The 14,529-nt window shown below is 37.7% G+C and overlaps 2 protein-coding genes across 3 annotated transcripts; one reads left to right on the forward strand and one right to left on the reverse strand.

The window, feature by feature from the left end:
- The first annotated feature begins 565 nt into the window (after positions 1-565).
- Positions 566-10,306, forward strand: sh2d4ba (SH2 domain containing 4Ba). The gene is made up of 9 exons (XM_026939212.3): positions 566-882; positions 1,559-1,785; positions 2,559-2,718; positions 2,956-3,103; positions 4,395-4,533; positions 4,822-5,116; positions 6,681-6,808; positions 8,281-8,501; positions 9,935-10,306. Exons 2-9 carry the CDS (start codon positions 1,608-1,610, stop codon positions 10,025-10,027), a joined length of 1,362 nt encoding a protein of 453 aa, XP_026795013.3. The 5' UTR covers positions 566-882; positions 1,559-1,607; the 3' UTR covers positions 10,028-10,306.
- A 114-nt stretch (positions 10,307-10,420) lies between these two features.
- Positions 10,421-13,153, reverse strand: LOC113541990 (immunoglobulin lambda-1 light chain). Of its 2 annotated transcripts, XR_004577789.2 has the most exons (4): positions 13,053-13,153; positions 12,354-12,737; positions 11,846-11,942; positions 10,869-10,995 (listed from the first exon to the last, which is right to left on the reverse strand). XR_004577789.2 is itself a non-coding variant. In XM_026939213.3 (3 exons), exons 1-3 carry the CDS (start codon positions 13,099-13,101, stop codon positions 10,658-10,660), a joined length of 681 nt encoding a protein of 226 aa, XP_026795014.3. In that variant the 5' UTR covers positions 13,102-13,153; the 3' UTR covers positions 10,421-10,657. The 2 variants fall into 2 exon arrangements, 1 of the variants encoding a protein (XP_026795014.3); XM_026939213.3 differs by lacking the exon at positions 11,846-11,942 and having other exon boundaries at positions 10,421-10,995; positions 12,444-12,737.
- Positions 13,154-14,529: the final 1,376 nt, after the last annotated feature.

Here is a 14,529-nt window from a genome sequence, read left to right on the forward strand (position 1 = left end):
AATTATTCAACTGTTCTGTTTATATAAAAGTGCATTTACTAAGTATATTACTATAAATTGTGTAATTACTTCATTATATTAGCCATTATAGTTTTTAATTATTACATTATTTTCTTCACATTTAATAATGTAACTGTATATTAATAATAATAATGAGAAGAAGAAGAAGAACTATTACACATATATTAATTATAATAATCCTAGTAATAATGATTACAACAACCCATTGTCTTTTAAATCATTATTATTTATAATATTTTAGTGGTGCAATTGTGTTACAATAGTGATTATTATTATTATTATTATTATTATTATTGTTATTATATTTTAGAGCATTACATATAGTACATGTAAAACAGTATTATATACTATATGCTATATAAAATAGTTATACAATATTATTCTCATTATTGTTGCAATTATAATATGTTCATATTTATAACATCTAACATTTACACTCCCTGGATCCACCATCCACCAAGTTCCCCATCTCGTTCACGCGCGCACACACACACACACGCACACACACACACACTGATCGAGTTACACAGCCCTTTGGCTTCACTGGTGTGTGTTGACAGTAGCCTCTACGCCCCAGCAGTTTGCCTGTACATGTCCACCTGTAGGATTCCTTCCATTTGGCAAATTATCTTCAGTTTCATTCTAAAGCATGTTAAAGTTTCGTCATACTAACAGCACTTATCATGGAGTTTCTGCGTCATGGCTGTGGGTCATCAGTTTCACTAAGCTTCACCTGGCTCCTCTCCAAACCTCGGTGACACAGCGGGACAATTAGAGACGAGACGGCGAGGGAATTGACGAGCCTACACACTTGCAGCATGACTACCGTGGAGAAGGAGTGACTCCCACAAAATATCTCAGGTGTGTTAAAACAGTTATCTATTTATGATTATTATTTAGAGTTCGAAAAAACATTATAGCATTTATATGTACATAGAGATTTGGCTATGCACAGAATTCTGTCCTTCATTTTGCTTCCATAGGGCACAGAAATGCAACCAGCGGGTAGTTGCAAGATTCTAAACAGTAGACAACAGCATCATGTCCATTTGTTATAGTGGGAATTTTGAACAGAAGATTTTTTTAGCTATTATATATCAAGCAAATTTATCAGATCAACCTACCAAACAGGTCACTTCGTAGGAATATACAATGTGATTATTGACTTTAGCCCATATTATTTAACATTTATGGATGGTGTCTCCAGTGTCAGTGCATTGTAAAGGTCAGTAGGTTTTCCGACGAAGGAAAGTCTTCAAGTCAGAGGAGATTGTGCTTTCTCATTATTATTAACTACGAGAGAGAAAAACAGAGAGGCTGGTGAGGAAACAGTTTTTAGCTGCAATAATGTATGTGATAAAAGGAACTAACTTGGTAACAGTAACTCCGCTTCATCATATCAACCTGTCGTTAATTATTTTCCTATAACAGCACAACCCCAAGTGTTTTATTCCTAGAATCTCTATATTGGACCAAGCTATTGAATAAGCTAACCTAGAGGACTTACATATTGTATTTGTGATGTTGTTTTTAATAGAACCTCTTCATCTACTCCTGCTGTGGGGTCCCTGAGGTCAAAGGTCAGGATGATGCAAAGGATCCTCCACAACATGTACGTGGAGCCGGAACTGCTGGCCGAGCTGAACGAGGAACAAAAGCAGATCCTCTTCTACAAGATCCGGCAGGAGCAGGTGCGGCGCTGGAAGGAGCGCGAGGCTCGAGAAGAAAGCTCAGAGAAGAACTCAGCTCCATCACCGAGGGAGGGTGAGAACATTCAGCTCCTTAAAGTCCTCAAAGCTACCGATTGAAGGAGATGAAGAATACAATGAGCCAGATGGTTTCTTATGATGTTTAGTTGTGTGCCACATATCATAGAATTTTTTTTCCCAGAAATGAAGATGATCTTCAGGTGCCAGTTTGCTGTGGTGGTCACCAGCTACAGGCTAAATGTAAAACCTTTAAGGGTCCTATCACTGGTTCCATGTGAGGGAACCTTAAGAAGGACCCTTAAAGGTTTTACATTCAGCCATTTCACAGCTATGAACTCTTGACGAATCCATTTTTAAAAGTGATGGGTCTAAAAATCTATGTGCACTACAGAAACCTGATTTGCAAACTATACATGTACTGTTACCTCACACCTCCTCACATTGGCTACACTAAATTGCCCCCTAGATGTGACTGTGTGTGAGCCTGGTGCCCAGTGATGATGCCTCGCATCAAGTGTTCGTGGGATAAGCTCAGGAACCACCTTGACCAGGATAAAGTGGTTAAGATGAATGAAGAAATAAACAATCACTTTTTCGGCTATTAATATACCAGAATGGACTTTCTTTTGACTTACTATGGTGAAGAATGAGATGTTTAAGAAGTAGTGGTAGTGGAACAAGACTTTTGAGCCATACAATAATTCTTCCCCTAGTTCGTATGATGTCTTTTAGAGTTACCCGTAAAAAGTCATGGTCTTGGACCGCTGTAAAAGTACAAATCACCAAGCTGTTGTCAGGTCATCAGTATTGGTGTGACATTGTCCCCAGGAGAGAGAAAGCACATTCAGTGGCTCCAAGGCATGGATGGTGAGGTGTGGGTGTGGGTCATGGGTGAAGCTCCCGGAGATAGATCTTACGAGCAGATCATCACTGAGCTGATGGAGGAGAAAGCACGGAGGCAGGCCCAACTAGAGGCTCAGGAGCTGTGGTGAGTATCTGTGGAGGGAAAAGACCTAGGGAGTAGCTTCTAAATAGGCAAAATGTCAATATAGGGGCATTTGGCATTTTGCTAAGTTAGCATCAACTTGAATCCCAGTCCTTGTACGGTTAGAATATTTACAGAAAAGGTGATGTATAATCTGTATACGTTTCATTTTATGGTTGTTTGAGCATTACATAGGCAACATATCACATTTGCCCAATATTACATTTGTTTTTCCCTAAGGCAAAAGAAAGAAGCCGAGATCAAGCAGAAGTTCAGGGACGCCATCGCTAAAGAGAAGGCACGTCTGGTAGCCGGGAAGTGGAAAGAGGAAGCAGAGGACAGGAAGGCGGCCAAACTGGAAGAAGAGCGCATACAGGAGGAGCTAAAGGTACAGATTTTCTTTATATATATATAAATGCTTTTATCATAGCAGGACTAATCCTGCATTCATGACATCTGGAAACATCTTGGTTATTTTCCAACTCTAAACTTTTTGCTTCTCACATCAGTAGTTTCTGCTCAGAAAAAAAAAATGGATACTCACGATAAACTGGTGCTTTGTTTAATTTCTGTTTGTTCACAAAAATCTGAAATCTCAATAATCACTGCCTTTAAACACAAGCATTTGTCTTGAAGCCTAAAAAAATCTGGGATAGAAAATGCGGATGAAAAAGGAAATAGCTTTTTTTTCTTTTCTGTCAAATGTAATACACTACAGCATGAAAGCAGGAAGTTAAAAATAAAAAAGGCTTCTGTGATAAAGTAAATAAATACCTAATAGGAGTCTATTATATTACCAGTATAATACCCAGAGTATTTATCACATTAAACACTGCAAATGAGGAATGAATGAACAATATGGTTTCTACCCTCTCTATTCAGCAGATTATAGAATAGCACTTGATCCAGCACATCTATTATTTTTGTATTGTATTTTTTTCATCATGTGTCTGTAAATACATCTGAGGGCTAAATACTAATTTCAGTATTATCCTCACTGTGCACACTTAACCTGACTCTGAATATCTTACACTAGTATTTTTTATTCACAGTTTAGATTTATCTTCACCAACTTAATCTGAGAAAAATAAGAAAGATAAGAAATTGTGCTTAGGAACAAGGGTAGGAAAGGTAATCATTTTTCAGCATCACCTACTTTATAGTTCTCCACTGAGGTCTTGATGTCCATCACTGATTCGGGGCTCAGTAATGAGATCTTCATAAGAAAATATTAAAGGGCCAGGTTTGGCTCGGTGTTCTGAAAAGCCATTAAACTTTGAACTGCTTTCTCGAAATGTGCGAGATTTCCTGAATTATCAGGGAGAAACGTCATACAGATCACATGCTATCATTTAGCTATCATTACTTATCATCGCTCATTATCACTTAATTACCACAGTATTATTAGCTCATCTATCAACGTCTGAACTTAAACTACGTTGGGTTTTGTAAAGTCTACAAAACTGCAATATGCCCCCAGGCTTCATTTGTGTAATTATTTAGTCAAATAATTTCCACTTCAATGTAGATGATGAACCGTGTGTTGTGTATTTAGCAGTGCTGTTAGCATTAATACATGATTAGCTTTCTAAAATAAGCATGCCTTTGTATGTAAACACATTATATCATGGAAACACTTGATGTGTTAAAAATAAGAATAAGCTTCGGCATGTGCACAGAAACGTGAGGAAGAAGAGAGGCAGAAGGGAGAGGAAGAGGTTCGGTGTGCTGAGGAGAAGCGAGTGAAAGAGCTGTACATGACGCTACAGCTGGAGCAAAAACAAAGTGAAAAGGATGACAAGGAATGGGAAGAACAACGTGAGTACCTTCTAGCAAATATCTCTTTTTTCAGTTTTCCCTTCTTTTGTTTAAACCTAGACTAGCAGTTGTTTTCCTGCGTAGCAAAGCTTCACTTTTTTTCATTCTCTTGCAGTTAATAAGACAACACCTAAGACAACGTTTTACCAAAAAAAAAAAAAAAAATGTAAAAGACTTTCTTAAATATTAAAAATATTTCACAAGCCTGTCCCTGTATAGCTCTTTATCCTTTCTATCCTCTATTAATCAGCACTATGAAATCTATCGGCACTTATGAATCTCCCTCAGTGCAGCGCTCCAAGGCGGCAGATGAGGAGATGATGAGGAGAGCACGCTGGGCGAGGGATGAATATAAGCGTCAGTCCATCCGAGCCATGGAGAAAGGCCATTTCAAGCAGCAAATGCCCGTAAGCAGGAGACACAGTGCAATCGGAATAGAGCCATCGGACAAATCGCAGGATAAAGTCCCGTCTAGCGGTAAAGAACGTCCTCGACCCGGCCTCCAGCCTGCAGATCCTCCACTGTACCGCCGAAGACAGAGCCGCAAACACAGCAGCGCTGCAGCACAGCCACTCATGGATAGGTGAATTTACCTTAAACCATACAATCTACTTTTTCAGTGAATGATATTCAGTATGAATTGAATCTTAGGTTAATCTAAACCCACTAACCCTGCCTTTCATGGTAAAGTTAACCATTTATAACTTTACATCATCTGGATTTAAAGGGTTTTAAGTGGCCAGGACATTAAACTGTCAAGTAGCAGTAGAGCTGGAGGATACCAAGTTCTCTTTTTTCTTTCTCTTGTGATAATAAGTTAAAAAAAACCCACAGCTTGTCTGAGAATCCACAAAGCATTAACTCCTCTGTCCTGAAGACTTTCCGTATTACAGCTTTACATCTGACTGTTACTGGAGACTCCTTCCATAAATGTTAAATAAACATCTCCTCACAGAACACTTTACAGAACATAACAGTTATTAGAGGGTTTTTTTTACTGTTAAATTACACATTTTAATCTGTTCATTGAGCATCATTTATCAAGCTTTTAGTAAAGTTGTGTGTAAATGTTTGCATAAACCAAACCAAACTAAAATTTTCCACTGGATTTACAACAGTTTTGGAAATGCTGATTTTCTTCATATTCATGTACACAGATCATTTGCATGTAGTGACGCCCACAAAACTCCATAAAAGGTCAAGCGCACAGACAGCTGGTAGCACGAAATGAACAATGAGGGTAAAGCCTGAAAAGCAGAAGTGAAAGTTATTTTGACTCAATTTCATGGTAATCAAAATATTTTATAATACATAATATTAATTTTAATAAGCAAGCACTAAGTCTTCCATCAGCTGAGGAATTTGTTTGCGGCTTACAGCTATGAACAGACAGATCGGCCCGTCCTCCATACTGCGTTATTTGTTTGTCATAATTGAATGATTAGTTTTATTTGCCTTAATTTATGGGTTTGTGTTGGCTCACTTTATTTTATTATATTCTTTAATTAATGCCAATAATATAAAACGACTTGTTTTGACAATATGTTCTTGATGGTACTCTTAGCAGCTGACTTAGTGAACTAGCATGAGGATGTGTTTTTAATAGAGACTCCAAACCTTTTCTATAAGTCTCTCTAGATAAGGGCATCTGCTAAATGCTATAAACGTAATGTAAACTCACGAGTAGGATATGAACGTTGTTCCGAATTTACAGGATTTTCATGAATAACAAATTTCTTCTCTAAATGCCCATATGAACGATTTACGATTAAATGTGTTCATATCCAGCTTTGATAAATGAGGCCCACTGTTAGGTTTATATTATTTGATGCATCCACCAAATAAGTCCTTGTGAAAGTCCTTGCATATACTGCGCACATTCAGCTGGCATTCCCCCTACTTATCATCTTCTTACAGCTATATGTTTATTTTAAAAAAATTGACTGGAATAGTGGACAATTATAGCTCCGCCCACTATGTAGTGATTGGTTCACGCATTGGTCCTTTGTGATTTCAAAGGTTTGCTGATGTGTGGAGTTGATATGATGTTCAAATCTGAACCACTCGCTAAAATACGCTAGTTCTTGATGCTAAACTTAGCATTATGAATTAATAAATACATTTGCTCCTCCTCTCTTACTTTGTAGCCCTGCCTGGGTTCGTGCTCCTCGTCCCAGCTCTAGAGAATCAGTCATACTGTGGTTCTCTGAGGACCAGAAGCCAAAGAGGGCTGGATATGAACGGATGAGCAGCACCATCGCCACGTGGTTTCATGGTAAACTAGCTCGCTGATGTACTTTAATGTGTGATATATGCAAACTGTTTTAGGCAGCAAAGTCTGTGTTTTCAAGTGTTTCTAGGGGCAGAATGTAGGTCACGCCCACTTTGGGTTTAAAATCGGAATAAATCTGTACAGATCCCAATAGTGGCATTACATTTTGTGCAGAAACATCAGTCTGTAAGCAGTATGCTAAATACAGGCTAACCTTTTGACCTTCTGCTCATACTATCACTCCTGATCCACAAAAACAGCGAAATGAAAACCACCCGCTCCTGTTTTGTAAACCGAGACTTCCTACTGGGCAGTTGGAGAGCAGCTGTGTGTGTGTGTGTGTGTGTGAGTGTTAGAGAAATGACAGGGATTCTTAAATAATTCAGTTGTTTCGCTAGGCTAATTACTGGCTAAGTCCTGCCGCTTTTGTCTAGTGCAGATGGGTCGTAGAGTATGACTCTTGTTTAATAGACAATAAAGCTGCCTAATGCACTCATGAGTGTGTGAAATTCCATCGGAACATGCAGCTCAATGCACTCCTTTCTTACCTCAATGAAGAGCCCTCTAGATAAGGATACATACACACCGAGATACACCAATCACCGAGTCGAGGGTTAGAGTTACACCAACACGCCTGGTTCACGTGCTGTACATAGGAAACAAGGTAACTAGAGCACTCGTCATGATACGCTCAGCTCTCTTGCTGCGGAAGAGGTGACAAGATTACAGCATGTGGAGTTATTTTTGGGGAGATTGAGCCCTATTTGGTTGGGGTTTGGTTTTCACGAAACCCTAACCCTAACCCTAGATATCTGTAATAAAATATTTACATTTTATTACTTTATATCAACCAGAACCCCAGTTTAGGGAGTTTGTGACTTTTTTTGTAGGAAAATGTCAATGGCTGATATAAAGAGTAATAAAAAAAAATCCTAAAGTACTAAAATAGCTACTGTATATAATTTATTTTATTTTATGTTTATTATTTACCTTGTCTGACTCTTTTTTTCTCAACTAATCTAAAACTTTTTAAAATATTTTAAGGTTTTTTTTCTTTTATTTTTTAAAATTCCCATTAACATTGTTTTGCATTTTATTAAAGTTTCCCCATTAAAAAAAACAATTACAATTATTTTTCAATTTCTTTCTATTTATTTATTTGTTTGTTTGTTTGTTTGTTTAAGTTAGGGAAGTTCTCACCCAGTTCTCAAGGGGACCCAGGCATTCAATTTATATGTCGCTTAAAAACTGATGCCTGATTTTATGACACAAAAGTAGACTCCTACTGAGAAAAAAGTGTTATTTAGTTATGGGAAAAATTCCTTAAAAAGAGTTTAGAAATGAGAAATTCCTCAATGAATATTTGTTCAAAATGCTCATCATGCAGAAGTCATGCAACCGAAGTTAAAATTAAAATGTGCTTCTTTACAGATATATTTTTCGTTTGCGGATATGTTTAGCTATTCCCTTTACAGGAATAATTACACGTGAGGAATCAGAGAAATTACTGATGAACGAAGCTGAAGGCTCCTTCCTGGTGCGAGTCAGTGAGAGAATTTGGGGATACATACTGTCATATCGCACAGCCACTGGCTTCAAACACTTCCTGATTGACGCCTCGGGGGATTATTACAGTTTTCTAGGCGTGGACCAGAACCGCCACGCCACTCTCGCTGACCTCATCGAGTTTCACAAGGTGGGCTAATCTTTAGAGCTACACTGCAATCATCTGCATTGCATCCTGGAAAATTTGAGTCCCACGTTTGCACCAACGTCTCCATTATTTCTCACTATTTTCTGTTGGATTTCTCATGAATGTGACTATGAATGTCGCTGGAAAATAGCGAGTGAAAAAAGAAGCTCTTTTGTTTTTAGGAGCCAAAAAAACTGTTTGCTTGAATTGTGAAAACAGCAAAAAACTGTTTGAATTTCTTTTGTTGAAAATTGTCAGCGCCGTTGTAACTGTGCTATCGATAACAATGTCTTCCTATGAGATCAGAGCAGCACACAGCAGCTCGTAACTTCTCGAAAGAACAACAAAAATACAGCGCCAACTAGCAGATTAGCACCAGAATCGCTAAACACATCACAGTATAAACACATTTATAATACAGTGCGGTTGAATGCTTGAATCTGATTGGTCAGAAGGTGTGTATTAGTTTCGTATAACAGCATGGCTCAGACAGTAGTTCTGGTTAATATTAAAGCACTTGTTCTAATACTTTATTGTTTCTATAGTAACAGCACATACGCAGGGACTTGTACAGCGGATGATCCACATAATCTAAGACTAATACCTAATGCTGTTTAAACAGGTTGTGCTTTGTAACAATCATGGTAGTTTGTTATATTTATCAGGTCAGGAAAGTCTTGAGGGCAGAGATGTTTACGCTGTCTAGTTTCTAGGTAAAATGACAGGCTGTGTTTCTTGAGAGAGAGAGAGAGAGAGAGAGAGAGAGAAATGAAAGACTGAGTCTGGTGAAGGAATTACTGTTTATCGCAGCTATAACGTAGGTGAGAACAGGAACTTACTTGTGTCTTGGACTTTCCATGACAATATCTAACTATAAACTGTTAAAATGCATGTCGTTTCATATATTAATAAATTAAACATTGTAAACATTTGCAAATCGCTGCGGTATAAGTGGAATAACACACTCCAGATCGTACTGTTATACAAAAATAATGCACTTGGGGGGCCTAGCGGCACTCCGCTTGTGCGTTGTGCTGCATCACACCACCCCGACATGCATTATTTTTGCATAACAGCTTGATCTTTTGTGTGTTATTACTTACTTAATGTGTTTCAGGGTGGAGTTTTCTTTTAATATTGTATTTGAAAATTATTATTACAAATTTTTACTCTAACATTTCCAATTTTTTTGTTCATCATAAATAAAAACACTGTTTTCAGTCTGTCACATCCTCTTAATTTCCTGCCATAAGGATTCTCAGGCATGGAGATGGCTATTTCCACGGTTCATACTGCAAATAATTGAGATAAGCATAAAGTATGTTGGGTGGTTTTAAATCATTTATACAGTTGTGTTACTTTAAACTCAAAAAAGATCATCAGATTATCAGGTACAAAAGTAAACTTGAGATTTAATGGATCCTCTTTGCTTTCAGGAGGAAGTCATTACCACCACTGGAAAGGAGCAGTTAAAGGAGGCGTGCAGGCACACTACGCCCCCTGGAGACTACGGAGGACTTTTCCCATAATCACTAACTTTCCTTTGAACTTTCACAATCATTATTTATTAATTGTTAGATACTAGTCTCTATAAGCTAATGTATTCAAAGGAAATGGAAAGTGATCTCTTGATGAGTATGGGGAAGCCTACTGTAAATATGTAGACTGCAGCAGAATGTGGAAATGGACATTTGACCTTCTAGAGCTTCAGCCAGCAGCAGCAGTGAAACTCCACGCTTAATGCCATTATCTGTCTCTCAAAGAAAGGCTTTCTTCTTTGCTTATTCATGCACTGATGAGCAAAAATATGCAAACCTGATGTCATGAGCAAAACTGAAAATGAAACTTCCATTTATAATTCAATACATCCTAGGGGTACATCAGTGAAAAAAGTGAAAAAGGAATAAACACTACAAAATATCTAGATTATAAGGTTTCCTTTGAAAACTTTATATGCTTTATTTACTATAGTAATAGATTTGAAGCTCATAAGCAGTAAGAAGCAGAGTAGAGAGCCATGAGACTCATTACACCATAACAGAAGCAGCTGTTTAAATGGACAACACACTCATTCTTAAAGACACTTTTGTTCACTGAGGTGCATTTTATATATCTCTTTATGCAACACGTAACTGATGAAGCAGCACTGTGTGATCTCTCTACACGCACTGGGCCAGGCTGGTGCTCTGGCTCAGCGGTGTGGAAAGCGCCGGGTGACTCAGACGGCACGTGTAGGTTCCCCCGGAGCTCCAGCGCTGCTTATTGAGCTTCAGAACGCTGGTCTGGGAGAACGTGCCATCAGCCTGACGCTGAGACGGACCCGTCTGCACCTCATCGCCCGTCATGCTGCTGCTGTTCTCAGACCAGGACATGGTAACACTGTCAGGGTAAAAGCCCCGAGCCACACACACCACACTGATATCACCCTCAGAGAGCGGAGAACCCGCGGGAGTGAGCAGGAGCAGCGACGGAGGAGACGACGCATGATCAGATATCACTAGGGGGCAAAACATTGATTGATTTAGAACTAAACTCAGTACCATCAACAAGGAACATTGTTGCTATTCTTCATTATGCCTTCCTATCAATATTAAATAGTCTGCTAAGGCTTATGTCTGTTAAGTACACAACCAATTCAGATTAAACTTCAATTAAGTAAGATTAAGAAAGTAGATCAAATGAGTTTGGAATGATTTCAAGACTTTGCCACTGTAATTATAACCTTTTTAATAATGCTAATTACTCTTTTAATTAGTATGCCTATTTATTACTTACACTGTTTTTCAATGCTTCATTATTTATATGCATTTTATTATTTTACAAAATGTTATTTTAAATATTTTATCGTTATTATGCCAAATAATTTGATTCGCTTCTTTTTATTCATCCACAGTCATGGTTTTTTTTCTGATATTTAGCTACATTTAAACATTTTTGGCATAAGAATCTTTTAGCGCACCTACTTTGTTCATTTGTATATTTAATAATATAAAATAATTGTAGAAATTAAATAACAATTTAAAATGTCTGAAAATATGACATGAAGGCCTTTTTATAAAAAAAAAAAGTATGTAAGGTGTAACAGATATATATTGTCTGACAAAAGTAGAACATGGGATCTTAAATATTGGAGTGCAGGTTTTTTGGCTTTGAAAAATAAATATATTATATTTATATTGAAATTTTATTATGAGATATGTAACGCCTACTAAATAATGCCTACTAAATAAAATGAAGATGTTAAAAAAAAAAGACCAACTTCTGTCAATAATGTAGTTAATCATCCATGCTGACCGAAAGTTAACACTGAAATGAGGATTAAATAAATAAAATGAGTTTTTGCTTACCAAGGTTGGTGCCTTGAGCAAACACATAGGCTCACAGTGTTAGAGCTCAGTACAAAAACCTCAGCGCTGTAGTCCATTCATGAACACATCGCTGCTCCTGAACAGGGAATTAACAGCAACAAAAGAGCAGAATGATTATTAGATTTAACACAGAAACTGATGTTTTATTCAGTCACTCATTGTAGAGAGTCCATTTCGAAGGCTTGGTAACCCTTTCTATAAAGCTTGTATTCAGAATTTCTTAGAGCTGTGTTTCTAATGTATTGTACTGCAGTGATAATGCTTCATGTGAAACTAAATGAATCATGTATAAAATTCACATGGGAAAAAATGAATTGGGTGAAAATAAATGAATCATGTCAAAAGCATGGAGGAAAAGGAATCGTTTCAAAGTCACATATGAAAAAAATGAATCATACACCTGATTTTCAACCTTGTGGGCATGTTAAACAAAGTGTAGTACATTATGCATGAAAGAGAACTGCGCAGCATTGTTGTGAAATTCCACCTGCTTGCGAGCAGTCAGAGGTTTCTGAGCACATGCTTCAGAGGAAGTGCTGCAGGAGGTTTTTGTATGACGGCTCTGCTGGACTGGAGCACTGTGTAGCTCCTCCACAGCCAACACAAGCACAGTAATAAACCGCTTCATCTTCAGCTCTCACTCCGTTGATGTTCAGATAATCCTGATTGCCCGAGTCAGTGAAAGTGAACCTGTCAGGTAATCCGCTGGCTCTTACATCATTGCGGAGCAGAAACTGAGGAAGACCACCAGCTTTTTGTTGGTACCATGAAATGTAATGAGCATCATTTTCTGCAGTGCAGAGTATCGACACCGTGTCACCCTGTTTCACCGATTTGGACTGCTCCTGACTCAAATTATACGCCGCCAAACCTGACAGACATGAGAATGACATGAACATTACACAAGTGCACTAATCTGGACTTGTATTGATGATGACTAGATGAGCATTACCCTGCAAACTATACATGCTGTACAGTGGCTGGTTAATGTTAAGTCTATGGTAAAAATCTAATAAATAATAGCTGTTATTGTAAAATAATCAACTTTGGGATGATAACAGTAGATCTGCTTTATCTAACAACTGCGTCGTTGATTATTTTTCTATGACAGCATGCTTGGAATTGTGTTACTCCTTACTGTTTTTATTAATTTAATAATAATGCTACTTGATAGTGATAGTCTTACCACTCAGGGTGAGCAGGAGTCCAGTGACAGACACAGCGTTCAGGATCATCGTGTCTTAACTTGTGTAGATGATCAGAGAAGATCTGAGAAAGCATTCAGACACACAGGTCTTTTATAACAAAAAAAAAAAAAAAAAACAACAGCAGCATGGACACACAGCACTTTTGGGGGGGGGCGGGGGGGGGGGGGGTGAAAGAGAGAGAGAGAGAGAGAGAAAGCAAAAAGGAGAAGCAGGTTGTGGGAGTGTGTTTCGGTTCCTCATTCTCTTTGAATCTCAGTGCAGTTTCTCAAAATAGCTAAAGGGGAGAAACCCGAGTGCTCTGCACACCTGCACAGATCAACCCCCTCACACACTCCAATACACACACACACACACAGGATGTAACCATGCATGAAATCTTGTTTTGCATAATTATCTAAATCTCATTGTTGCATATTTATCGTCTATCGGTTGCTATGCATAATATATGTCATGTGTCATATTATTTAGGTGGAGGATCTATGACCACTAACACACATTGTGCATGGAAAAAGATGAGCGTTTGTGTATTACTGCACACCTACAAGGTGACCGACAATGTAGGAGTGTGTAAAAAAAAAATGGCAGAGTAAATGTACACTCATACAGTTCCTTGCATGTATTGCAAGTATTCACCTCCTCTTGAATTTTTTTCCATGTTTTGCTCCTTGTTCTTCAAGATGCTTGTCAAGAGGCATGTTCTTTAACAGAACAGGGTTCTTCCAGGAGCAGGTGAGGTCATGTCACACTTTAAATGCACACACATCAACTCCATTCAACTAATTGTGTAACTTCTGATGGGAAAGTTTCACACAATGTTTACGCTTGTTAATTTGTCAATCAATCATATAAGCATTCAATATTATGTGCTATTTTGTGTAGATTCATTACATACTGTATAATAATAAAAATAATAATAATAATAATAATAATAATAATAATAATAATACAGCTTTTCATGTTACAAAGAATCCACACTCTTCTGTCCTGAAGATGGCTGAAAACCTAAAGTTACAGCTTTACCTCTGACTGTTACAAAGCACTGACACTGGAGACTCCTTCCAAATGTTTTAAAGAAAAGCATAAGTAATATAAAGCATTAAGGTACTATATTTTTGAATCACTGCATTGTCATAGCAACTGTGATCTGCATTCTCTAAACCCACCAGTAGAGGGCAGGCTTGTCTTGTACTTAATATCTTTAGTGACCAGCAGATGGCAGTGTTGACTAAATAGAAAGTTTGTCCCCATGGAGCTCAAAATTATATATATTTAATGTAATATTGTGCTAATATTGGCGTATTATAGAGTAATAAGATTTATAACAGTGTATTATTAATGAAATGGAAGTTTATATGTACAGTTTTAGTTCAAAAGTTTGCACACCCTAAGGGCACACTGAATAAGAGATTTATTTTAACCTCAAGGGATATTTGGAGGTTTTAATTCAGATTGTTG

Source organism: Pangasianodon hypophthalmus, chromosome 3 (assembly GCF_027358585.1).
Source record: "Pangasianodon hypophthalmus isolate fPanHyp1 chromosome 3, fPanHyp1.pri, whole genome shotgun sequence".
NCBI lineage: Eukaryota > Metazoa > Chordata > Actinopteri > Siluriformes > Pangasiidae > Pangasianodon > Pangasianodon hypophthalmus.